This window comes from Lissotriton vulgaris, chromosome 6 (genome assembly GCF_964263255.1).
Source record: "Lissotriton vulgaris chromosome 6, aLisVul1.2, whole genome shotgun sequence".
Classification (NCBI taxonomy): Eukaryota; Metazoa; Chordata; class Amphibia; order Caudata; family Salamandridae; genus Lissotriton; species Lissotriton vulgaris.
The window spans coordinates 1,864,155,935-1,864,182,421 of record NC_141694.1 but is presented as its reverse complement, the minus strand read 5'-3'; the positions used below and the strand labels follow the sequence as shown (position 1 = coordinate 1,864,182,421).

The following is a 26,487-nucleotide window of genomic DNA, read 5'->3' as shown; positions in this document are numbered from 1 at the left end:
TCGGGGGCGAAAGGGCAGCCCATAGCCGAGCCTTTGATCTGAAGAAACATTTCCTCTTCAAAAGTGAAAAAATTCTTTTTCAGAGCCACAGTGGCCAAGGAGATTATGAATTCGGTAGGGACTCTGTGAGGGCGTGGTCGGCTGTCCAGATACAGTTCCATTACATCCAAGCCATCTTGTTGCGGTATTTGTGTGTAGAGAGATGACACATCCATGGAAGCGAGAAGTTGACTGCAGGGATCAAACGGAAGGCCTTCGACTTTGTTTATGAAATCCATGGTATCACGCAGGAAAGATGGTACTTGTACCACAAGGGGTTTCAAGAAGACATCCACGAATTTGGAGATGGGCTCAAACACGGAATCACACCCGGACACGATGGGGCGGCCGGGTGGTACTTTGGGATCTTTGTGCACTTTGGGGAGGAAGTACAAGTGAGGGGTTCGCGGGTGTTTTTTGATGAGATATTCCGATTCTTTAGGTCCAAGAAAACCTGCATCCTTGGCAGCGTTGACCAGTTTGCTTACTTCATCTTGTATCTGTGCCGTCGGATCGTGGGTGATTTTGCGGTACCACTCCTGGTTGTACAAATGGTTGCGCCCTTCAGTACGATAAAGATCTTTGGACCACAGGACCACCGCGCCCCCTTTGTCAGCTTGCCTGATGACGGCCTCCTGCTGGGTTTTGAGTTCTTGAATAGCCTCTCTGTGTTTTTTCGTAATGTTTTTAGGGACGAAAGGACGTTTTTTTTCCAACATATTCAGTGATGACATGACTGAACGTTCGAAGGCTAGTATATTTTTGGAGACGTTATGGTTGGGCGGACAGAACGAGGATTTATTTCTCAATCCTGATGCTTCAAAGGAGAGTGGTTCGGTAGCATCCTTGAAAAACCATCTCAATCGGACCTTTCGGAAAAATTCCATCACTTCCATTTTGATTTTTGTGAAGTCCATGGCGACCCCAGGAACAAAAGAAAGACCTAGTTCTAGAACTTCTTGTTCAGCTTTGGACAAGATCTTCCCCGAGATATTGATAATGGCAGATGGTTTCACGAGTTGTAGTGTTTCTTGCGTGTTGTCATCTCCCATTGAGGTTTGAATCGTGTCCGCTTGCGTTGTTGGCCCTGGCCTAAAAAAGGCCTCTGAGTGGTGTTCCTGTTTTGTTGATTTCTATTCGATGGGCCATTTTTGAAGCAGTAGCAAAGTAGAATATTGGTCCTGAGGAAGCAGGAGATACCGCTAGGATCTATCAACTGCAGAGACATGTCGACCTTACCATACATGCAGAAGATATTTGTTATGAACTACTTTTACTTTGCACTTTATGTTTTTAATCTTGGAAGTGGTCTGCTTTCAAATAAAATTACTTGTGCACTTACTATCCAATTTTAATAAGAGCACCTTCACTCACATATTTTTGTTTAGCACTGCTTCCAGTTACCACTATCTAGAATACCTATGCCTACAGTGTGGACATGCCACCTTGTGAAATGGCCCAAATGATGACTACAAGGGCGGTTCAAGTCAAAGTCAAGTCAAAAAAATGTGTATAGCGCACTACTCACCCAGAGGGTCTCAAGGCGCTTGAGGGAGAGGGGTTCTCTACTTATCAAATAGCCAGGTTTTGAGTTGTTTTCTGACAGAGAGGTGGTTCTGTGTAAGGCGGAGGTGGGTGAAGAGAGAATTCCAGGTTTTGGCCGCTAAGTAGGAGAAAGATCTTCCTCCCATGATGGCTATTCGGATGCGTGGAATTGCGGCAAGGGCTTGATTGGACGATCCTAGTTGGCGGGTGGGGGTGTAAAAGGTCAGGCGCGTGTTGAGGTATTTGGGTCCTAGGTCGTAGAGGGCTTTGTGTGCGTGGGTGAGGAGACGGAACTTTATTCGCTTGTTGACGGGGAGCCAGTGAAGGTCTCTCAAGTGACTGGATATGTGATTATGGCGGGGTATGTCTAGGATGAGTCGGGCGGAGGCGTTCGGAATGCGTTGGAGCTTTTTCTGTAATTTGGCTGTGGTTCCGGCGTAGAGGGTGTTTCCGTAGTCCAGTCGGCTTGTGACCAGTGCTTGGGTGACCGTCTTTCTTGTTTCGGTGGGGATCCATCTGAAGATCTATTTGAGCATACGTAAGATGTTAAAGCATGATGATGAGATGGCGTTAACTTGTCTCGTCATCGAGAGGGAGGAGTCTAGAATAAATCCCAGGTTGCGAGCATGGTCCGTTGGTTTGGGTGCGCTGCCCAGGGCCGGTGGACACCATGAGTGGTCCCATGCAGAGGGGGATGTTCCTAGGATGAGGACTTCCGTTTTGTCTGAATTCAGTTTTAAGCGGCTGTTCTTCATCCACTCTGCTACGTTTTTCATCCCTTCGTGTAAGTTGGTTTTGGCGGTGTTTGGGTCTTTGGTGAGGGAGAGGATCAGCTGCGTGTCGTCAGCGTAGGAGATGATGTTGAGGTTGTGCTGGCGTGCGATGGACGCGAGGGGGCTCATGTAGACATTGAAGAGGGTGGGGCTGAGCGATGATCCTTGTGGTACATAGCAGATGACTTCGGTGGCAATTGATCTGAAAGGGGGTAGGTGGACTCTCTGGGTTCTTCCGGCGAGGAACGAGATGATCCAGTCCAATGCTTTTCCTTGTATCCCCGCGTTGCTGAGGCATTGTACAAGGGTTCTGTGACATACTGTGTCAAACGCTGAAGAGTGGTCCAGGAGGATGAGGGCCGCTGTTTCCCCGTTGTCGAGTAGTGTTCGGATGTCGTCTGTGGCTGTGATAAGGGCGGTCTCTGTGCTGTGCTTAGCCCGGAAGACGGACTGTGAGGGGTCGAGGGATCCGTTAGACTCGAGGAAGGCTGACTTTTGACTGTCTTCTCTATGACTTTGGCAGGGAAAGGGAGGAGCGAGATGGGGCGCTAGTTCTTAAGTTCAGTGGGGTCTGCTGTAGGTTTCTTCAGGAGGGCACTGAGTTTGGCATGTTTCCAGCTTTCCGGGAAAGTAGTGGTGTTGAGGGAACAGTTGATGATATCCCGGAGATGGGGTGCGATGATGGAGTCGGCCTTGTTGAAGATGCGGTGGGGGCATGGGTCGGTAGGTGATCCAGAGTGAATGGAGTTCATCAAGCGAATGGTGTCTTCGGTGCTGATCGGGTTCCAGGTGCGAAGGGTGGTGGTGGGGGGCTTCAGTTTGGTGGTAAGGGGGGTGGACTGGTCGCCGAAGCTGTTATGTATGTCAGCGATTTTGCTGTGGAAGAACGAGGCTAGAGAGTCGCAGAGGTCTTGAGAGGGGGTGATGTCGTTGGTGCTGGCGTTGGGATTGGTAAGCTCTTTGGCGATGCTGAAGAGTTCCTTGCTGTTGTGGGCGTTGTTGTTGAGTCGATCTTTGAATGCAGATTTCTTGGTGGATCGGATCAGCTGGTGGTGTTTGCGGGTGGTGTCCTTGAGGGCGCTCATGTTGTCTGTGGTTGGGTTTTTTCGCCAGGCTTTCTCTAGGGTGAGGCAGTTCTTTATAGAGTTCTTGAGGTCGTCATTGAACCAGGAGGATTTTTTGCAACCTGGCTTGTTGTGAGGGTTTTTCAAGGGTGCTAATTCGTCAACGCAGTGGGTGATCCATTGTGCAAGATTGTTTGCTGCTTGATTTGGGTCCGATGATTTGGTGGGAGGGATTTGGTTTAGCGAGGTGGTGAGCTGGTCGGTGGTAATTTTGTTCCAGTTTCTGCGGGGGACTTGTTGTGAGTGGTGGTGGGTCATGGTCTTTCTGAAGTTGAAATGAACGCAGCTGTGGTCCGTCCAGTGGAGTCCTGTGGCATGATAGAAGGAGACGTGATTGCTGGAGGAGAAGATTGGGTCGAGCATGTGTCTGGCGTAGTGGGTGGGGGTGTTTACCAGTTTTTTGAGTCCGAGATTGGCGAGGTTGTCCAGAAGGGTGGATGTATAGAAAATGAAAGAAGGTACCCTGCCTAATGTTTATAGAGATCCTAGTTAGAGGATCCAAAAGTGATAAAAAGGGGGGTGATTAGCCCAAGGGCTGACGCTGCACAGGACAAACACCAGGTCAATCAAAGCAGACTAAACAAGATATATTAGAAAAATACATACTTTTTATTTTTCTTCTTTTTAAATATATTATTAGTAATTTTCAGAGGACAGACATATACAGATTAGATAGTCACAATGATATATCGCAAAATACATAGCAAAAGTTTTTTTTAAAGATTAAGAGCTACCCAGTACTGACCACACTTCAGACAAACTTACACACTCATTCATACAGGGATTGTCTCTAGCTCTAGTTTAAGCATTCAACTACCATTCATCCATTCATATAGTCCTGGCATAGGCAACAATAGATATTCAATAAGTTTCCTAAATCGGGAGGTTCATCCAGGTAGATAGTATTAATACGGGTCCTGATGTAATTAGGACAGAATGCTGTATTCCTGGGAAAACATGCCGACGCGCGTTTCGGTGAAAAGCCAATATGGCCACACCTTCATCAGGGCCAGGGTAGTATGCTGGGCAGGGGGAGAGAAGTAAAATCTGAAAATAAAAAAACTTTGTCTTAGTCCCGTATTTCCAATATATAAGCACATAAACATTTCATTTTCATAATATTATTTGCTTTTAGAAAAAAGGAAACATGTATAGACCTTCTCTATATAGTACATATGAGGTTGACATTTTTTGACACTGTGCAGCAACAGACCAGTTGGAGACACTCCCATAACAGATTCCCTATTCAGTGGAATCTAAAGAAGGCAAACTGATAGCCTAAGCTAAATGAACAGTAGAGTCTACTTCACAACACTAGACACACATTTAATAAGCACACACTCATTGTCGTTCACCTAAGACCCCAGGGCTTTAGTTCCAGTTTCTGCGGGGGACTTGTTGTGAGTGGTGGTGGGTCATGGTCTTTCTGAAGTTGAAATGAACGCAGCTGTGGTCCGTCCAGTGGAGTCCTGTGGCATGATAGAAGGAGACGTGATTGCTGGAGGAGAAGATTGGGTCGAGCGTGTGTCTGGCGTAGTGGGTGGGGGTGTTTACCAGTTTTTTGAGTCCGAGATTGGCGAGGTTGTCCAGAAGGGTGGATGTGTTGCTGTCGTTGTTCTTTTCCAGGTTGAAGTTGAGGTCCCCGAGGAGAATGTAGTCCTCGGAGGGGAGGGCGTGTGGGCTGATAAAGTCAGTGATGTCTTCGCTAAATTGTGTGCGGGGTCCTGGTGGTCTGTAGATGAGGGTGCCTCTAAGTGTGGTCTTGGGGTCGGTGTGTATCTGGAAGTGAAGGTGTTCGGCTGCTGTGAGGGTGTCGTCGGAGCTGATCGTGATGCGGATGGTGTTCTTGTGGACGATCGCGATGCCTCCTCCTGTTTGGTTGATGCGGTCCTTTCGGATGACCTTGTAGCCGTCCGGGATGGCTATGCCCATGTTGGGCGCTGATGAGGCGTTCATCCAGGTTTCTGTAAGAAAGGCGACGTCCGGCGTTGTGGTGTCGAGTAGGTTCCATAGTTCAATTGCGTGTCTGTGGACCGAGCGGGTGTTGAGTAGGATGCACTTCAGGTGGTTATTGTCGGAGCTCTGTTTGGCGTTTGTGGATGTAGTGTGGGTTCTGATGCAGCAGAACTTACAGGATTGGCAGGTGAAGGGTCCATGGGTGCGTCCTGGGGCGGCTTGGTGGCAGTCGGGGAGGCGGCCGGTTTTGAGTGCAGAGAGGGATGCAGCGTCGTATGTTAGGCAGGAGGGGTGGTTTCTGCGGGGGCCAGGGGGTCTGGCGCTGGGCGCGGTCCAGGAGCGGACGGGCGTAGACGGGCTTACCTTTGGCGTGCCTTCGGCACGCATGGGGCGCACCCGCTGTGCGAGAACTCTGCGCGTAAGTCTCCCTGACATAAGTGGATAGTAGAGGGGGCGGAGCGAGGGAGGAGCAGCTGGGAGGCGGGAGCGGGGTGGCGAGAGGGGAGATGGGATTGAGTGTAGATGCTGTAGGGAGCGGGGGTGGGGCCGCGGGGGTGCAGCGGCTGGGAGCGGGGAAGGGAGACCGGCTGGGACCAACAAAATGGCACCACCAAACAACAACAAAGTAATGCACGGAGAGATCGGGGCACCAAACAATAACAAAGTAATGCAGGGCGAGATCGGGGCACAGTCTGGCGCGGAAATTAATTACACCAGCAATACGATCAGCACAGTCTGGCACATAAATTAATGATAGCAGCAATACGATCGGCACAGTTTGGCACAAAAAATGATTATAGCAGCAATACGATCAGCACTGTCTGGCACAGGAATTAATACGGTCGGTCAGCAGTCAGGCACAGAGCAAATACAATACCATATCAGGCAGGGGTACAGGGACGGCCAGGAGCGGGTGGAGCGACCGTGTCTGACCAGGTCAGAGCGTGTAGCTGATGGGAACATAATCACATTGTGATCAGTCCCGATGTATCTCACTGAATTCACACAATTTGCAGATTAGACACAGATTGAATACAGAGTTAGTAGTTATTCCAGACCCACAGTTATTTCTTGTTTATATAGTGTCTTGCTGAAGGGGCTATAACTGTGTATTGGTCTTTAAATATTTCCTTGGACCCTACCCCCTCCGTGTTTGTTATTACAAGTGAGGACACCCTTTCCCAACTGAACAACCTGGGGTTTTCCTCACCTCGTCCCAAACCGCGCTATCAGACCTGCCACAGATCACTCCAGGAACGCGCCATGGGAGACATCACGGAGTGCAGGGCAGAGCATTGAGCTCACGGCCCACTAAATAGCCTCAGCACCCCCGCCTCAGACGGCGTGATAACCGGAGCAAAAAAGCTCTGAACTACCTCTCCTCATCCCTAAAAGCGAACAAGGCCATCCACTTGAGAATGCAGTGCCCATGCGACCGCACACCGAGAGGTAGAAAATCGACTCACCGCAAACCGGAGCTGACCCCACAACGGGGATGTCACCAGCACGACGCCAGACCAGGCCTCTGTACAAAGCGTCCAGCAGGCACCCAAACAGCACGACGGGCGCTCAGGCTGGCGGACACCGGTCGATGTAAGGGGGATCCTAGTCCTGAAGGAAGAAGGGTGGGGGGGGAGGGGAGGGCTACCTATGGGCCTAGGCAAAATGGTGGCCCAGGAGCAACCTGCCTTTTTGTGACCTGTCTGGTGGGGAAGCAGCAGCAAAGAGGACACGGGGAGGAGGGGGAACCCCTTATACCTAGAGCCACGCCCCCTCACCGGCGGCTTGCCTGCGCTGCCCCCAGGGTCTTGCTGCCCGGCTCCCTCAAAGGTACTCCGGGGGGCTGCCCTCCTACGGGGTCACCTGCAGGGACCTCGGGCATCCTGCAGTGCAAGTGGGCTGTGTCATTGTTCTGTGACAAAACAATAGCTTCCCAGTTTCCTTGCCATGCATAAGATTCCATCACATATATGTATTATCTTTATTCAGTGCTTCAGACCACTCTTGCTACCAGTTCTAAGCGCTGCAAGTTGTCATTGTTACCTGATGGCATTCGGTGAGAGCGTATGTTGTATTACGTTGCCCATCTTTGGACATATGTTTGTGAACTTTGCTTTGGGTGAACAAAACCTAAGAGCAAAACATGAGAGCAACAATCTCAGTGACCGCAGCTTCACACCCACTTGCAAAACAGCATTACAAATTCTGTGTTTCATCACATTTTGAAATTATCTGTCAGGCCTGGAGGGAGGACATGGGTGTCATTATAAACTGCTAATTGGGTGTGGATAGGCCCCGTAACAGAGGGGCCCGGGGCAGTGACCTTCCTTGCCCATGCCTGTGACCGTCTCTGACCATGGGCAAGGTATAAGGGTCTGCTTCGGGACCCACACCTGCTTTCTGCAGCCTGCTCCTAACTTTTGATTCATCAGTAAACAAAAGTGAATGCTTTGGTGATTGTGTAATCACTGACTTTATTTCACGTCCAAATTTCTTATGCAATTTTAAGACCGGGATATCCGCTATTGCAAAACACCTGTTCTAGAATAGGGTAAACAGGAGGGTGGAGTCAGCGACACAAGAGACCAAAGAAGCCCCTTGGGTTGAGGCGTGGCTGGCAAAATGCTGAAGAGTGTGACGTGGACATTTATTAAATCCTCACTGGCTGATGCCGTTGTTCGTTAGCATGAGGTTCCCCTCCTTCCCCGCCTGTAATAGCCTATAAATACAGACACAGAGCACCTGATTCAGACATTGCTGTCCACGTCATGATGATGCCTTCAGGCGCCATCTTGCTTCTCGGGCTCTTCGTGGCGCTTCCAGTAGAGGGGCTGGAATTTCCTGCAGGTGAGTACAGAGAGTTTGGAAGTTCCGTGTTTTGTGTCTTGATTCTCAGACATCATTGACTCGTGTTTAGGCCCGGTTCTGGAGCAGGGAGGCAGGTGGGCCACGCCCTCCCAAGGTTCACATGCAATTAGAACAAACAACGTGTGTTCTTTTTGGAATGGTTCACGTGGGCCGCCTGCAGCCTCGCTCTCTCAGTTTAATTGTTTAACTTAATACCATGGTGTATTTGAAGTGTCTGGGGAAGGTGGGACGTCAGTGGGGTTGGTTGTTTGTATCTTGCACATGTGAAATGCAGGGGTACACGTGACACTCACTTTATATCTAAAGTGACCGCAGCTCCCGTAGCACCATAATGAAGACAATGCACGTGGCAGCAACAACCTGATAGAAGTTCGACGTCACAAGAAAAGTGCCCAGTGTATGCATATACAGGCACACGAACACTACACATTTCGATTATACGATTGGATGTATACACACACCTACTGATTATATGCACATATGCACACCACAAACATACTGTTCACACACACACACACATATGCTCGCTTTCTATTACTGTTCTTCGGATTTCAGAGTCCTACTAGATTCTGCCATATGGCAGATATGCATTAATCTCAGTAGAGGTGTGTTTTAGTCTCTTCCTGCTGTTATGCTATTCATCACCTGCGGAGCCAATTTAAACAATACTACCCTTGTCGTCACCAGGGCCGGTTCTAGGATTTGTGAGGCCCTGGGCCAAAAGGGAATGTGCGAGGCCCGTCTAATTTAAATACATGATCCCTTGGAAGGAGGCCATTCAGAGACACTGCGGAAGGCCCATTTTCCAGCATTTTAGTGCCTCGCAGTTTTAACTTTCAACCCAAAAGCAATTCTTACACCCGTAGCCCGATATGTGTGAGAATTGCTTGTGGTCTAAAAGTTAAAACTATTGGGGAGGTAATATGCTAGAAAATGGGCATCCCACAGTGTCTCTGAATGGGTCTCCTTGCATTTGGGACAAGAGGAAGCGTCTCCCTCCCCTAGGCCTCCAGACTCCAACCCTTAGAGGACCAGGGAGGGGGGACCCTCCCCTGGACCCTAATTGCAAGAAGACACCTTTCTTCCAAATTGATTGCTAGGGAAACAACAGGACACACCACCGGTGTGGAGCCCCATGCTGGTAGGCTTAGTGCGAGGCCCTGGGCAGCTGCCCACATTGCCCATGCCTTGTGCTGGCCCTGCTTGTCACAGGTTTTTACTTTTTTGGCATTGTGATGTGTCAGGGCCGCTCTGCTGAGACGAGTGATGTCTGCAATGCAGTAGTGTCTGTGAATACAGGTGTGAACGTAGAGCGAGTAAATAACACTCATTCAGGTCATGTATGTCATAGCAGGGGCCCCTGACGTCCCAGAGCAATGCGTGGGTGGGTCACCCTACGGCCCCTGTATATTGTCTGCAAGATGCCTTATCTCACAGGAGCCTCACGACATCTTGCAGTGGGGTGAAATGCAGCATTGATTTGACTTGCTCCACTGACCTGCTTACTGTGCTTACAGCACTTCACTCGCGGATAATTGACCGACCGTGCAGACTCCAGATTAGTTTGGAATTTAGTAGCTAGCAGAGCTCCGCCCACTCCACACCAGCAGTGAAGCTGTACTCGTGGATCTCCATTGACAAATCGCTGTTTCCAGGTGTGCTAGTCCAGTTGAAGTGAACCAAGACTACAAATCCCACATGCCCGGGGCTGCTACACAGAAGCCCAAACCCTGGATATGCTCCCTCGGTGTGGCCATTTAAAGTCATGGGCCTAGATTTTCAAAACAGGCACAGAATGCATCACCGCATCCAAAAATGCTGTGGTGCGTTGCATGGCAGGGTGGGACCAGGAGAGCACCGTATCTGCAGACACATGGCCCCCTCCTCCCTTTTACCTAGAACAGATGCTGATTTCTGCTGGGAGCGCCATGCACAGACCTTAGCACCACGGTGTGTGCGTGAGTCTAGCATAGGTTTTATACTGGAAGGGTACCCTTCTTGTACGAAATAATATGCTTAAACACTTTAACACGTTTCCTATTTTGTATGTGTGATGCACAGTGCAGCACACATGCAAAGTCAGAAAAAAAAGGAGAAATATAATTCTTTCTCATTTTAACAACTCTATTCAAATTGTGTTAATATTTGGTGCTAAACCCTGTCTACTACTGTTTGTCGATAGGATTTTGGGTCAAAAGGCATGGGTAGTTGGATGGGAACGCCCTTGCACCACCCAAATAACGCCCCCCTTGGCACTCAGTACTGCAAAGCAGAGCTTCACACAGCTTTACGTTAATTGTATTGTACTTTCCTTTCTCAAAACAAGTTTTGAGTTGGAAAGTACATTCTGCAAAATAACATTTTGTGCTGGTTAGTGTCACCTTTGTGACGCTAACCCAATGTATATTTATATCATGTGTTAATGTTCAGGACCTGCTCCCCCTTCGCTCTTCATAAGTAGTGACGCAATAGTCACTGGTCCAGACTGACATCTACTGGACTACGGAAATGTTTGGGAGGTTAAGCATCCAAGCTGCGTACTCCATGAACTCTCCCAATGACACATCTTGCTGTCAAATGTGCTCTTTTACTGTGTGAAATCACTATGCAGAAATCATTCGACACACAAGGCACGTAAGAGCAGAAAGAACAGCCAAGTAGATGATATAGGACCTCATATATGAGGTTTTGATGTAGGGCAGCGCCACAAGGAATATTGTTGTGCTGCCTTACATCAAAACAAAAGTGCGGGAATGCGCCATATCTATGTGATATAGCACATTCCTGTCCCTTTGCCCAGTGCACAATGGGCTGCCATGCGCCCTCACAGGCACCATGGTACTGTGGTGCAAGAATGCCTGCATTGCGAGGCTGATTGATTTGTGCAGTAACAAACTGGGGTAGCTCAGACGTGGGTCCCAGAGCCTCCACACCACTGGAGTCAAGCTAGCCGGGCTGATGAGAGGTGTTACCTCAAAACCGGTCCGGTCCTCGGATGCTTGATTCCGGTCTGGGAAAGATATGGCTGTTGTAGTTCGGACTGGACTGTTCCCATTGGGCACAGGGTCAGAGCTGATTTGCATAAAGCCATTATCTGAACCAGGGTGGTGTGGAGTGCAAAAAACGATGGATTTAGGCCCAGATCCTTGTACTGGGGTGAATGTAAGACATTGATCTACATTCTGTCCATCAAATTGTTTTTTGTAATTTTCTCCCTGAGTGTACTGGGGTAGCTCAGACGTGGGTCCCAGAGCCTCCACACCACTGGAGTCAAGCTAGCCGGGCTGATGAGAGGTGTTACCTCGAAACCGGTCCGGTCCTCGGATGCTTGATTCCGGTCTGGGAAAGATATGGCTGTTGTAGTTTGGACTGGACTGTTCCCATTGGGCACAGGGTCAGAGCTGATTTGCATAAAGCCATTATCTGAACCAGGGTGGTGTGGAGTGCAAAAAACGATGGATTTAGGCCCAGATCCTTGTACTGGGGTGAATGTAAGACATTGATCTACATTCTGTCCATCAAATTGTTTTTTGTAATTTTCTCCCTGAGTGTACTGGGGTAGCTCAGACGTGGGTCCCAGAGCCTCCACACCACTGGAGTCAAGCTAGCCGGGCTGATGAGAGGTGTTACCTCGAAACCGGTCCGGTCCTCGGATGCTTGATTCCGGTCTGGGAAAGATATGGCTGTTGTAGTTCGGACTGGACTGTTCCCATTGGGCACAGGGTCAGAGCTGATTTGCATAAAGCCATTATCTGAACCAGGGTGGTGTGGAGTGCAAAAAACGATGGATTTAGGCCCAGATCCTTGTACTGGGGTGAATATAAGACATTGATCTACATTCTGTCCATCAAATTGTTTTTTGTAATTTTCTCCCTGAGTGTACTGGGGTAGCTCAGACGTGGGTCCCAGAGCCTCCACACCACTGGAGTCAAGCTAGCCGGGCTGATGAGAGGTGTTACCTCGAAACCGGTCCGGTCCTCGGATGCTTGATTCCGGTCTGGGAAAAATATGGCTGTTGTAGTTCGGACTGGACTGTTCCCATTGGGCACAGGGTCAGAGCTGATTTGCATAAAGCCATTATCTGAACCAGGGTGGTGTGGAGTGCAAAAAACGATGGATTTAGGCCCAGATCCTTGTACTGGGGTGAATGTAAGACATTGATCTACATTCTGTCCATCAAATTGTTTTTTGTAATTTTCTCCCTGAGTGTACTGGGGTAGCTCAGACGTGGGTCCCAGAGCCTCCACACCACTGGAGTCAAACTAGCCGGGCTGATGAGAGGTGTTACCTCGAAACCGGTCCGGTCCTCGGATGCTTGATTCCGGTCTGGGAAAGATATGGCTGTTGTAGTTCGGACTGGACTGTTCCCATTGGGCACAGGGTCAGAGCTGATTTGCATAAAGCCATTATCTGAACCAGGGTGGTGTGGAATGCAAAAAACGATGGATTTAGGCCCAGATCCTTGTACTGGAGTGAATGTAAGACATTGATCTACATTCTGTCCATCAAATTGTTTTTTGTAATTTTCTCCCTGAGTGTACTGGGTAGCTCAGACGTGGGTCCCAGAGCCTCCACACCACTGGAGTCAAGCTAGCCGGGCTGATGAGAGGTGTTACTTCGAAACCGGTCCGGTCCTCGGAAGCTTTAATTCCGGTCTGGGAAAGATATGGCTGTTGTAGTTCGGACTGGACTGTTCCCATTGGGCACAGGGTCAGAGCTGATTTGCATAAAGCCATTATCTGAACCAGGGTGGTGTGGAGTGCAAAAAACGATGGATTTAGGCCCACATCCTTGTACTGGGGTGAATGTAAGACATTGATCTACATTCTGTCCATCAAATTGTTTTTTGTAATTTTCTCCCTGAGTGTACTGGGGTAGCTCAGACGTGGGTCCCAGAGCCTCCACACCACTGGAGTCAAGCTAGCCGGGCTGATGAGAGGTGTTACCTCGAAACCGGTCTGGTCCTCGGATGCTTGATTCCGGTCTGGGAAAGATATGGCTGTTGTAGTTCGGACTGGACTGTTCCCATTGGGCACAGGGTCAGAGCTGATTTGCATAAAGCCATTTTCTGAACCAGGGTGGTGTGGAGTGCAAAAAACGATGGATTTAGGCCCAGATCCTTGTACTGGGGTGAATGTAAGACATTGATCTACATTCTGTCCATCAAATTGTTTTTTGTAATTTTCTCCCTGAGTGTACTGGGGTAGCTCAGACGTGGGTCCCAGAGCCTCCACACCACTGGAGTCAAGCTAGCCGGGCTGATGAGAAGTGTTACCTCGAAACCGGTCCGGTCCTCGAATGCTTGATTCCGGTCTGGGAAAGATATGGCTGTTGTAGTTCGGACTGGACTGTTCCCATTGGGCACAGGGTCAGAGCTGATTTGCATAAAGCCATTGTGAGAAGTTGGCCTGATATGTAGTGTTTCCAATTCTGGAAACACTTGGTATCAGTCCAAACAAACCCCAAAGATGTCTGGTTGTAAGTCAACCTTGTTAGACAAGCTATCCTAGTGGTAGCATGGACTAAGCAGCCTTAAAGGCTTAACTTAAGAGGTCGTGTTAAGCGAGCTGTTTTACCACATACAATCCTGTAATCAAATGAAAGGACACCACACAAGTATATATTATAAAAATATATGTATTTATTTCTAAATTACTCCCCAGTACTCTTTATGAGGAAAGGGGCACAAGCGTTAAATCAAAAGCACAGTATAACATACAAAGTTGCACAATTTTGGATAAGGGCCGGTGGCCACTTAAACCATATACTAAGAAAGTGGTATAAGAGATACCAATCGAACAGTGGTTAGGCCTAGGGCCTAGAGATTCGCTGGGAGCAGTCAGGACTAGCAATGCTGAAGTCGGGAGTAGCCCACAGGAGACGGGTGCAGCACGGAAAGTGTGGCTCGCACCAATGCAATGTCAATGGTGCGTAAAAGTTAGATAAAGTGAATTAAAAGATACTTCCGCTGAATCTAGAGGAACAAAACTTTAGACACAGACCCTAGAGGTGTGTACCAGTGTGGGAACACCGGCGTTGCAATGTTACCTCACCCACAGGCCGTGGGTGCACAGGGTCGAAGTGGCGTCGGGTTTTGACACGCAGGCTCTTGGTGCTTGAAGCTGTTGCAGCTGCAGGCGATGTGAAGCAGAAGTGTCTGGTGCGATCCAAGGGTGGATCGAAGTAGCAAAGTACCTGAAAGCAGAGGGGACAGAGTCTGGGTCACTCAGCAGTGACCAGGGTGGAACCAGGACGGAACCAGGCAATGTCGGGCGCAATCAGGTGGTTGTCGATAGGCTTCTCTCCGCTGTCACGTGGGCTCTGGGGCATCTGCGACGTCCAGGAGCAGGTCACGATCTGTCCCACGTAGGCTCTCGCCGTCAGCACCGTCGGCTTCAAGATTGCAGCAAACAGCACTTGGCAAAAGCAATCCACGCGGAACCGGGAGATTGCTTATCACTCGAACCAGGAGGGTCAGAGTGGGGGCTCCTTTTCACAAGAGCTGGTGCAGATCTGGAGCAACCAGAAAAGCAAGTTGTATTCAAGTTTTCGTCGGCACAGGGGCCACAAGCCAGCTGGCAAGGGACCGGGCCAACGCGTCGAGCCAACACAAGCAGAAGGGCCCCACGCAGCACTCGTCGAGTGTGGAGGGGTGAGCTTTGGTGCAAGTGGAGCTCGGGGCTGGGGCTTCTCAAACCCCGGTGTACAGCTTCGAGGGTCACTCGTGGGCTGCACGGTCAGCGTCTCGTGGCCTTTTCAAGATGGCGTGCCCCACGCTTCCGGTCGCCTCCACTGGTCTCAGCTCTGCAGGGACTGTGGATCGGGCAGGGAGAAGGCAGGCAAGCTTGATCTCGTCGATCTCTGTCGCTCGAGTTCCGGCGGGAACTGCAACAGAGCAAGGGTCGAGGGCTGGATGTTGCCTGTTTGCACAGGGTGGTCACTCCTTGACCACAAGGGAGATTCTTCAGTCTTCTAACGTCGAGTAGAAAGTCGAAGGGTCCAGAATTCGTTTCTTATGTTTCTTCAGGATGATCTGAGTTGCATTGGCACTGCTCCCACTCTTATTCCAATCTGAGGGGTGGATCTCCTGCTAGGTCCCTCCCCTATGGGTGGGACCAGGAAGGGGGGTGGTTACACCCCCTTTCCTTTGTCCAGGTCTCACTGGAGCTGGGGCTGGGCTGCCCCAGAACCGGTTTGACCGGATTATGCAAGGGGAAGCCTTGTGCTCCCCAGGCACTGTCTGGTTTCATTCAAACCTCCCGGCTACAATCCACTATCTCCTGTCTGGGGTGGTGTCACACCTCCCTGTGACAGGAAATCCTTCGTCCAGGCCTCCTCTGCTGAGTTTCGGTCAGCAGCAGGAGGTCAGACATGTGTCTGTGGCAAAAGCATCCATTTTGTGGATCTGAGGCTCTTTTAAAAATCAACCGTGTTTTAGCAAAAGTAACATGTCGTCCCCTCTAGAGGGGTGGAATGCTACCCCCGTCGCCAGGACTGGCGAGGGGGTAGTATTCCAAATCGTATGACACCTTACACGACATGTTTTGATAAAGCCAAACCAAAGTTGACATATAACCGCGAGGATTATAATGCACTTAATAGTATATGGTTTGGCATTATCCCGGAACAGCTAAGGGAATTGGTCCCGACAGCTGCAGACAGGCTCAGCTCATGCTAGAGCACCATCTCACATTAAACCACGCACTCTGCCTTCAGGATTGTTAAGGCCTGCCATAGGAGTGGCTCACAGGTTTATATGTGTCCAGATAGGTTTAGATATAGGCATACTATATCTAAGCAAGGGGTGATTACACCACTTTGCCCCAGCTGAGTGATCAGCCAGTTGTGTCAATTTTAGATAGCCAGCCAGGGGTGGCAAAAGATATGCTGCAGCCCCTGGTAGGCCTTGGATGCACCTATGCCCTGGGCACCTATAGTGCTCTGTACAGGGGCTGATAAGGTGACCCAAGCCAATCTAGTTATGCACCTAGGGTACATGGAATCCATTTTACAGAGAGAGCAGATAGCCTGGGGCCCTGATTAGCAGGGAACCAGGCCAACTAAGTCGAAAACCAGCTAAACACAAGGCAAAAAATCTGGGGTAACCATAGTCAGGTAGCCACCTTCCTACACAACCCCACCCCCAAACGAAAGGAGATAAGGCTATCCTTGTCCAGGTAAGCCTTTATTGCCTGAGTGGCCATATAAGGAAGTACCTGCACTAGCATGGGTACCCCCTGTCTCATGGTCCACTAAGCAGTCCCTCACCCTTGGGGTATCAGAGGGTCTCCACCATAGGGAATCACTACCTTGGGTGTGTCTTTGCAAGTTAGAAGGCTGGTTTGGATATGGAGTTTTGAAGTGAGGTTCCACTAATTTAGGACTCAGCTTCCTCCAATTATCTTCCACCATGTGTGCCCTTCTCTCTTCAACTGAGTTGCACTGTGCTCTCAGGGTCAACCTCTGGCTACCTAAAGCTGGAGGCTGGGTCCCTCTGTTTGGTTTGCTGGAGGGACAGTTCAGGTTTGGGCCCTTTGGGTCCCAGGTTTGGCAGTGCCCAACAGAATCCATCTGTGGGAGGTCCCTAACTACTTTTAAGGGGTCTCCCTCAGGAGTTTTTAAAGTTTTCACCTTACTAGGGCTACTAGTTTTGGTGCCCCTAATCTGTTGATGGGGGTGCTTTATTTGACAGGAGGCCCTCTGGGTCTCACTGTCCTTCTTGTCCTCTGCAGCCCTGGGCTGACTGAGGCAAGGTAGAGAGGGGCAGGTTACCTGCTCCAGACTGGGTCCCACCTGAGAAGGGTCCACTGCCATCAGAGGCTCTGTCAGGCCAGGCCTAACAACTTCTGGGGCAGTTCCTTCATCAGGGGTAAGATCAGTTCCCTGAGGAGGCTGATCCTGTCCTAATGTCTGGTGAGGGGGAGATTTCTCTTCCTCCTCCATGCTCTCAGTTTGGGTGGAGTGATCCATCATTTCAGGCTTCACAACACGCATATCTGTTTGAGTTTGGGCTGTGGCCATCACAGCCCCGCCAACCTTTTCAGGAGGAGACTCAGTTTGGGTTTCTGCTGTTATCATAACAGCTTTGCTATTCTGTTTTGGAAGAGCTTCTGGTAAAGATGGGGCAGAGAGTTGCTCAGCCCTACCAACCTTTTCAGGAAGGACATCTTGGGTTGGGGCTATAGCCAGTACAGCCCCACTAACCTTTCCATTAGAGATTACCATTCGAGAATGGATTTCCTGTTCAACCTCAGCCCAGGCTGAGATTTCTAAATCATTACCCAGTAGGCAGTCTACAGGCAAGTTTGGTGACACTGCCACTCTCTTTGGGCCAGTGACACCTCCCCAGCTGAGACTTACTACTGCCATGGGATGATTTGTTTGGATACCATCAATGTTTGTTACCTGGTATGTGGCACCTGGTAAAAGTTGCTTAGAGGGGACTATACAGTCAGCCACCATGGTGATGCTAGCCCCTGTGTCTCTAAAGGCTTCAACTTTCAAACCATTGATGATGGGTTCTTGTCTATATTTGCTCAAGGTATTTGGGCAAACAGAGAAGTTGGCAAACCCCATGCCAGTCTCATAAACAAGATCATTTGGGGATGGGGACCTGGATAGGCCAGGGTCCCCCTGGGCTCCAAAAGTAAACCCACCCAGATTCCTGGGTGTGCTCCCACTTCCTGGGGGATTACTGCTGACAGTAACAGGAGGTGTTGGAGCTGGCTTTGGAGGTATGTTTTCTTTATTGCCATTCTTGGGACAACAGCTGTCTGTTTTGTAATGCCCAACCTGTTTACAGGCATGACAATAAGGCTTTTTCTCAGTTGATGAAGTGTCTTGGGACCCACCCCCATTCTTGGAGTTTTGGGGCCCTGGGGAAGTCTTTTCTTTACTTTTATCCCCACCCTTATCTTGAGGCTTGGTAGACTCCTTCTTCTGGTTACTGTCCTGATTCTTAGGCCTAATCCTGGTTCTGACCCATTTATCTGCCCTCTTTCCCAATTCTTGGGGAGAGGTCAAATCTGAGTCCACCAGGTGCTGGTGTAAGAGCTGGTTCTGACAATTACTTAGGATCTGCTCCCTCATAATCAAATTATACAATCCTGTGAAGTCATGTACTTTGCTGCCATTTAGCCAACCCTCCAGAGCCTTAGTTGCACAATCAACAAAATCAGTCCAGTCCTGAGTCTGTGTCTTCTGGGTATCTCTGAACTTTAACCTGTACTGTTAAGTGGTTAAGCCAAACCCATCTATTAGAACACTCTTCAGGACTTTGTAATTGCTGGCATCCTCATGTCTGACAGTGAGGAGCCTATCTCTCCCTTTCTCTGAAAAGGAGTACCACAAGATTGCTGCCCACTGTTCCTCAGGAACCTGCTGTACCATGCAGGCTCTCTCCAGAGCAGTCATCCATTTGTGGATGTCATCCCCTTCCTGATAGCTGTGGAAAATAGAAAATTGATGTACATAAGCAGCGTTCATTTGCCCTCTCCCGTCCCCCTCCCTGTAGGCACCACGTATACCCTGAAATATTGACCGTATCACTCCGCCAGTAAAAGCTCGTGCCCATATGTACATGACAGCCATTTTAGGCACCTTGGCCTCTTGCCCACTCATTAGAATCACTGGCTTCCCTCCTGCGCGCATTTGGGCACCCCCCTCCCACTCTCACATGCATAGACCATGAAACCCAGTACTCTGCGCGACCCTGCTATGAAAGGCAACCCTCCTGCTTGACCCAGGCGCCCCGCCCCCCCATCTCCCTCTTGAAGAAGCATCCTTCGCCTCAGCTGACATAGCCCCCAGCTGTATCTGACTGCCCCTGTTCTCTCATATACGGGTCATAAGACCTCTCTCTCTCTCTGTGCGACTCTGACCCTGCGCGCACCCTGACCCCCTCCTTCTCCCTCACATGGACAAGTCATAAACCTTCCTCCTCTGCAAGACCCTGTCCTTGAGAGCCACGGCCGCGCCTGACCAACACCTCCTTTCCTTCCATGAATGCCCCTCTGTTGACAAGCCTTCCCTCCGCGCTCGATTGTCCAGCCAGCATGAATACCACTCCTTTGATGACCCCCCCCCCGAGTCCGGCTGACCACACATGTCCGAGGCCATCGCCTAAGCCAGGAGATACCATTTACTGCCCTTATTGTATGAAGTCACTCCTCTTCAAAGGACCCACTATTGATCCTAGCCACCCCACCCCCTGGGCTATGATCAGATGCACACATCCTAAACAGTTGACGGAACACTCAGCTGCGTGATTGCCCTCCCCTCTTATCAGCAGGTCAAGGGTCCCTATTGTGAACTTATGTGGGGTAGGATTGACACGAGGATTATAGGGATGTCTTTTCCTTTGCGTCACACTGTCCTGATTGTACTCTCAAGCGTTTTGTAAGGTATAAAAGAAAGAGTCTCAGCTCACTTGTTAGAGCACCTCCCGATGACACCTTGCTTCGTGTCTGAAATGACTGGCTCTCCTCATGAGAATTAAACTCTGTTCTTGATTCCTGCATCCAGCGCCCGTCTCTTTATTTGATAACTATTCAGAATGGGAACTAAGAGGCGTCTTGCGCCAGCAGCCTGGGCATCGATAGCAATGCGGGCTCATTTTCCACAATTGGCGTCCCAACGCGGGGTCCATCAGTGACATAAGGTTCGGTAAGAGAGATCCAGACGAAGAAGCGAACATCTAAAATGATCGGAGTATACCTGCCTTGAGAGGGCCCTAGCCCGGCTGCCGATCAAAAGAACTTCGCCAATTCTGAACGGACCTCTCTTGAGTGACCTATTGTCCTGACTGGAATCCCACAGGAATGCTACACGGAGCAAGAGAACGATCGGGCGCTGGAAGGAGGAAGGCGAAGAACTGCCCACACGGTCCGGTCCGGGTAAGGTCGCGTAAATGCGACAAATTGTGAAATGATTGTTTTGGATAATACGAGTATTACGCTTTGTTGAAACCCTCTGGAGATTCACTGTCTGCAAACGGAGAAAACAACAGGCTCTCTCTCTGCAAGCAGTGAAGGATAGGTAACGCAGACTTTTGTCCCCATTGTAATCCGGCGTGCTTATCTTTCTCCCCCACTGTTTCCCGAACTACCGTTCGTGGATTATTGTCTGGAGATTCTCTGTCTGCAAACGGGGAGGAACAAGGTCTCTCTTTGCAGGTAGAGAAAGAGTAGGTAACGATAACTTTTCGTGCCCACTTATTCTCCCCACTGATTGTTTGATTGGCCGAACATTGATTGTTCGGTATTGGTTCGTTTGAGGTATTCACCGCCGCCAAACAACGGAGAATAGAAATATTCTGCCTAGTCTTTGCCCGCTGTGATAAGATAGATAATGCAGACTTTTGTCCCCGTTGTAATCCGTCATGCCTATCTTCTCCCCATTGGTTGGTAGCCTGTTTAGCCCGGACCGCTTATTAGAGTCGAACCATCCAGCTCCACTGGAAGGCACACCTAATAAGGACCTGTTCATTAAAGTGTGGACTAGTCGCTATAGCTTATAATAGGTTATGGCATAAAAATACAAGAAAAGGAGTTGAGCGAAATCAGTAGGCCACTGAGGAGTTATCAACTTCGCTAAAAATAAAATAAGAAACGTTAGAAATAACCCGTAATAAGAAACATAAAAATGGCGAGGGAAGACAAGCTTGACACCAAGGCAAGCCACGAGGTAACTAGGTTCCGTTGCCTATTCCTGCCCTAAAATATGTCTGCCTCATTGCCCACCACGCCCAAATAACGGTCACATGAAATAGATACAAATCAATAGGTACCTACCCCCATTCCGGAAACTCCCGAAGTGCCGCAGGTCCGCGGTTACGCCCATCCGGTAGGCGAGGCCTCGAGGCATGCGGGGCTCGCCTGGACGCAGTCGGAAGGGGAGGCTGTGGGGCGGACGGCCCAGAAAACGGTGATGGCCTCTCCTTCTCTCCTCTTCTGCTGCCCTGCGGGCCACGGGGGGGGGCTGTCTTGCCTCAGCCACCGACGACCCCCCTCCTCTGTCTCTCGCCTGGACCGGCCCGCGAAGAAGGCCGAAGCCACAAACAAGAGCGGCGGCGCTTACATGTAGTCCCGCCACATGTCAACGCCTGGACAAGTGCAAGTAGTCCTGCCACATGCCGACGCCTGGATAGTTACAGGTAGTCCCGCCACATTTCAAATTCCTGGAGAGTTGGAGGTAGTCCCGCCACATGTCCACGCCTGGAAGTTACAGGTAGCCCAGCCACACGACAACGCCTGGACAGTTACAGGTAGTCCCGCCACATGTCAAAAAGGGGGGGGGGCTGTCTTGCCTCAGCCACCGACCACCCCCCCCCCATCTTCAATAGCCGGCACGGCCAATATCGAAACGGCGGAGCCGAGGATCGGCGAGGGGTCGCTGGAAGGGGGAGGTGACGCGAACGAGCCTCCCCCACCTCCCTCCAGGTGGAGGCTTCCAGCGACACCCCAACGCTCTTACTTAAAGAGGGTCCACATCGAAAAGCGGTCTTTTGCCCGGGGCGGGCACATGCCCCATACCGTCTCTCCTCGACCTTGAAGATTCTATAAGAGCCGGGGGGCCCCCGACCCCTCTGCATGGGTGCCCCCGTCCCCCCTCATTGGGACCCGCGACGTCGACACACTCCTGCCGGCGCCAGCCTCAGTTCGGAAATGGCTAAAACACAGCCAAAGTACAGACTTGTTCAGTTCCGGTAGGAATGCCAGAATGACCCGGTAGGAAACTTGTTGTTGCCCTCCCCACTCTTTGACTGATGGTCCATTTGTTAGACTGTTACCACATTGCGAAAAAACATTTTGAACTGCCAACGGAAGGTTCTGGTCCGACCATGAGTCATTGGAGACATTCTGACTATACCGGAACCTGCCTGACCTCGCCCAAAATGGCGCCGATACACGAAACGAAACTTTCGAACTCCCTGTTCACCTGGATTGCTCGAATATTGGTGCTCTGAGATATGTATGCATTTTTGGACAATGAAAGTCGATAAGATGGATAGTGATTATGTGCTTAGAGAAGAAAGCAATACAGATATTGATCATGTGTTTTAACAATGAACTGATTTAGGGTGGGTACTTCTTATGAATGGGAACAATGAATTGGTGTAATTTAGACAGTGAACGAGCACATGGATAATGAATTAATTAAATATGACTGAATCCTTGACATGCATCATGCTTGCTCTGTAGTAAAGTTTTATACGATTTTATTGCACTGCCGCACTTTATGCAATTAATTACCACCAACTTTGTTCTTCTTATGTACAGTTCCAATCTGCTCCGTGGCCGGTCCACTGGGTCGTAGGCCTGTATTTTATACACCAGCACTTTTTATTAAAAGCATTTTCGAAAAAGAAAGCATAGTTGTAGCGGTTGCATTAATGAGTTTTGAATGTATTACTACTGTGAGCAACGAGAAAGTATGATGAAGGCTGAAGGTTAAAAAGGACCCGATATTTAGCAGCCACATTATGTGTCACAGGCAGCCGGAAAAGTGCTTTAGAAGCTTTAAACGACACCACAGAAATACCACCTGACCGCCACCCTTGCACGCAACCTAAAGGGGTCGCGACCAAGTAACTCATGTAGATACGCCGACTGTCAATGATTATCTATCTGACCTTACTGGTCCCTCTGGGCTTAAACGCCGAGATGGTAAAGAAATGCACTACGTGGAGATAGGTCGAGTATGTGGTAGGTAAAAACATTTTCCGGATTTATGCGCGCTGATGTGTTTTGAATGCTGCACCCCCCCCCCCCCCCCCTTCTTCTCCTCCCTTCTGCAGGTCACGTCGGAACCTTGGCTGAAGTATGGAAGGACGATGACCGAACCGCCGATGAGAAAGGGAAGAAGGGAATATGAGCATAGTCCTTATGACAAATAAGTTCTTAAAAAGACGTAGACTTGACATGTCTGTATCTCCTCAGAACCTAGCGACTGGGAGGATGGACTGACATAGAGACTTGACGGGTACTGTATGACGAAAAATTGGCTCGAAATAACACGTTAGAAGAATGTAACTAGACATTTGACTAGGTAGGGAAAGGAAGAAAAGAGAAGTGCATGGGTAAGGGTTACCTAGACCGCACCAATCCGGGGAATTAGAAATGTTGCTGATGTTCAAAATGTACTGCTTCCCCCTTCTCGTACTCTTATAGATCTAGCCAAGCTGTCCGACTGTTCTCCCGATCAATACTTGCCGTTGCCTCAGCCCGGAGTACTTCCCACCAAAGGAAGGAACTGAAAAATGGTTTAAGATCCAACCATGGGTAAATAGCGCAACCAGGTTAATTTCTGATCGACTGATCGAGATGTAAGTATTGGCAATTGAGAACGCTCGAAAAGATAACAGGTGAGAGGGAAAAGGGAGGAAAAGGTAGACAGAGCTAAGCACGTAGGTAAATAGGATAGTAAAAGATAAGTAGGATATAAAAACATATAGATCTCGTTGGCCAACTATTGTTTTATGTTTTTGTTGTGAATGTCTAATGTATGTAATACATGTACTGTCTTCCCTTGTCTGAGTTTGTGTGTATGTAATGTACGGGTTGATGTCTTCCCTCTGTCTGCGTTTGCGTGTTACCTGACCTCTGTCGTTCTGTGTTGTGAGCACACTAAATGACCTATTTTCGTACACGTCTCTCTCTCTCTCTCTCTCTCTCTCTCTCTCCCTCTCTCTCTACATGTCATACGTGTACCGAATGGTTCGTTTAGGTTGCGGACGACTCTTACTCCCTACGAGAGTCCCCCTGTCCCATCCTTTTTGTATGGTAATATTGTGCCCCGTCGGCACCAGTCTGATTGGATACTTATTGAACGCGAAGGTGTTCAGCGAAATTGACCAAAACTAAAATGATTGTATCTCGCCATATTACTACCTCTCCTTTCTACAAAATGAATGAACTTGAATTGGCTAAGAAAGAGAGGACAGGTAAGACGACTGATATCCCCTAATCTGGCCCTTCTATAAGGGGGACTATATGTCAATGGCATCCCAATTTTTTATTGTTAGAGACAAGCGCCAAGGTCCAGATTGACCCCCAATGCCCAGATTGCCCCACCCCTTTGCACCCAAGCGCGAATGCCCGAAGCGTCCCCGCCCCACTTGATTGACCCCGGCTGCTGTCCCCGATATATATACGATGACCATGAGTAACTGCCGCCCTTCGAGAAAAACCTGTTTGACCCTGTCTTTCAATGATTGCACCCCGCTCTGTTTGAAAGAGTTAGCCAGCTCTAAAGGGAAATGTAAGACTGTTCAGGCTGGGGTTAGAAGGACGAGTCTCCCCTGAATATTGTCAATCTTAGGGTTTTTGATGAAATACGCAAGTGACAGGAGTCTGACCTCTGTCCATATATGTCATGAACGAACGCCGATTGGACTTGGTGCGGACGCAGTAGAAACACCCACCTACTTACTTCATGGTAACAGACTTCTGACTATGACCAATGAGCATAACGCCAGGTGCTAGGATTGCGGGTGGAATTCAAATGTAAAAATCTCTTCTCCTGCCAGTTCTCTAAAACTTGTTTTTACCCATTTAAAGATACTCAATCACCGGAGGAGAAGGGCCGGACGTGACGCACAGCGTGGCTGCAGATCATGAGACACATGCGACCTCGACCAAAGGTGGAGCCACAGCACAACAAGAAACGGGATGAGGCAGCACTCTCAAAGGCGGTAAAAGAAAGGATGAAGGGCTGTCCTGAAGCTCTCTGTCCGCCAACCCACGTGTGCCTGGAACCTCCGTCCCTCCTTTTCAAGCCCGATTGATGGGCCTGCTTGCTTGTTATCCATTGCTCCCTTGGTCCCTTTGGTGTGTCCCGGGAAATCTGCCCCCACTCCGCCCTCTCACTCCCATCGACTATCGAAACAACACACCCTCTTTTCCATGCGACTCTCTGCTGAAAGGAAGAACAGCATCTAGATGGAAATGAGGTTACGCCACGGAAATATAGGTGCCAAGCTTAAGGCGCCACTCAAAGGATTGGTTAGGGAACAGGACTGTGGTCTAACAGCAGAGGACTGACCGCACCCTGCAACTCGTAAGGATAGAACCGAGCTGGACCTATAGCTCCACCGCCGGTGCTCAACAGCGCCAACGAAAGGACACAGACTAGAGCCTACCAGTGATGGCTCACTGATAAAAAGACACTGTTACGAAGAGATCTTGCGTATTGAACTGAATTCCTCCCTCAACTACTTGGTCAAAATGTTAATTGGTCGTATTCGTTTTTGAAAGTCAGAAGCATTTATGCTATGTAGTGCGCTTGCACCTATGTACTGCCTTCTGCCCATCACATCAACTGTTCATGATTTTTATGCAATATGTTAGTATTGACAAATGCTATTTCATCAACCACATGTTTATATGTACGCCCCTTAACAAGGAAGGATAGGAAAATGAACTTTGTTGTTTATATATACCCCCATCAATTAGAAAAATGAACTCTGTTATGTAAAAAGGGGCGACTGTGGAAAATAGAAAATTGATGTACATAAGCAGCGTTCATTTGCCCTCTCCCGTCCCCCTCCCTGTAGGCACCACGTATACCCTGAAATATTGACCGTATCACTCCGCCAGTAAAAGCTCGTGCCCATATGTACATGACAGCCATTTTAGGCACCTTGGCCTCTTGCCCACTCATTAGAATCACTGGCTTCCCTCCTGCGCGCATTTGAGCACCCCCCTCCCACTCTCACATGCATAGACCATGAAACCCAGTACTCTGCGCGACCCTGCTATGAAAGGCAACCCTCCTGCTTGACCCAGGCGCCCCGCCCCCCCCATCTCCCTCTTGAAGAAGCATCCTTCGCCTCAGCTGACATAGCCCCCAGCTGTATCTGACTGCCCCTGTTCTCTCATATACGGGTCATAAGACCTCTCTCTCTCTCTGTGCGACTCTGACCCTGCGCGCACCCTGACCCCCTCCTTCTCCCTCACATGGACAAGTCATAAACCTTCCTCCTCTGCAAGACCCTGTCCTTGAGAGCCACGGCCGCGCCTGACCAACACCTCCTTTCCTTCCATGAATGCCCCTCTGTTGACAAGCCTTCCCTCCGCGCTCGATTGTCCACGCAGCATGAATACCACTCCTTTGATGACCCCCCCCCCCGAGTCCGGCTGACCACACATGTCCGAGGCCATCGCCTAAGCCAGGAGATACCA

General features: G+C 49.6%; 1 protein-coding gene across 1 annotated transcript in view; it reads left to right on the top strand.

The window, feature by feature from the left end:
- Positions 1 to 8,135: 8,135 nt before the first annotated feature.
- LOC147709684 (uncharacterized) overlaps positions 8,136 to 26,487 on the top strand; it is a 77,247-nt gene continuing 58,895 nt past the window's right edge. The window contains exon 1 of the mRNA XM_086928193.1: positions 8,136 to 8,284. Within this exon, the coding sequence (XP_086784319.1) occupies positions 8,206 to 8,284 (79 nt within the window). The 5' untranslated portion in view covers positions 8,136 to 8,205. The remainder of the gene's footprint in view (positions 8,285 to 26,487) is intronic.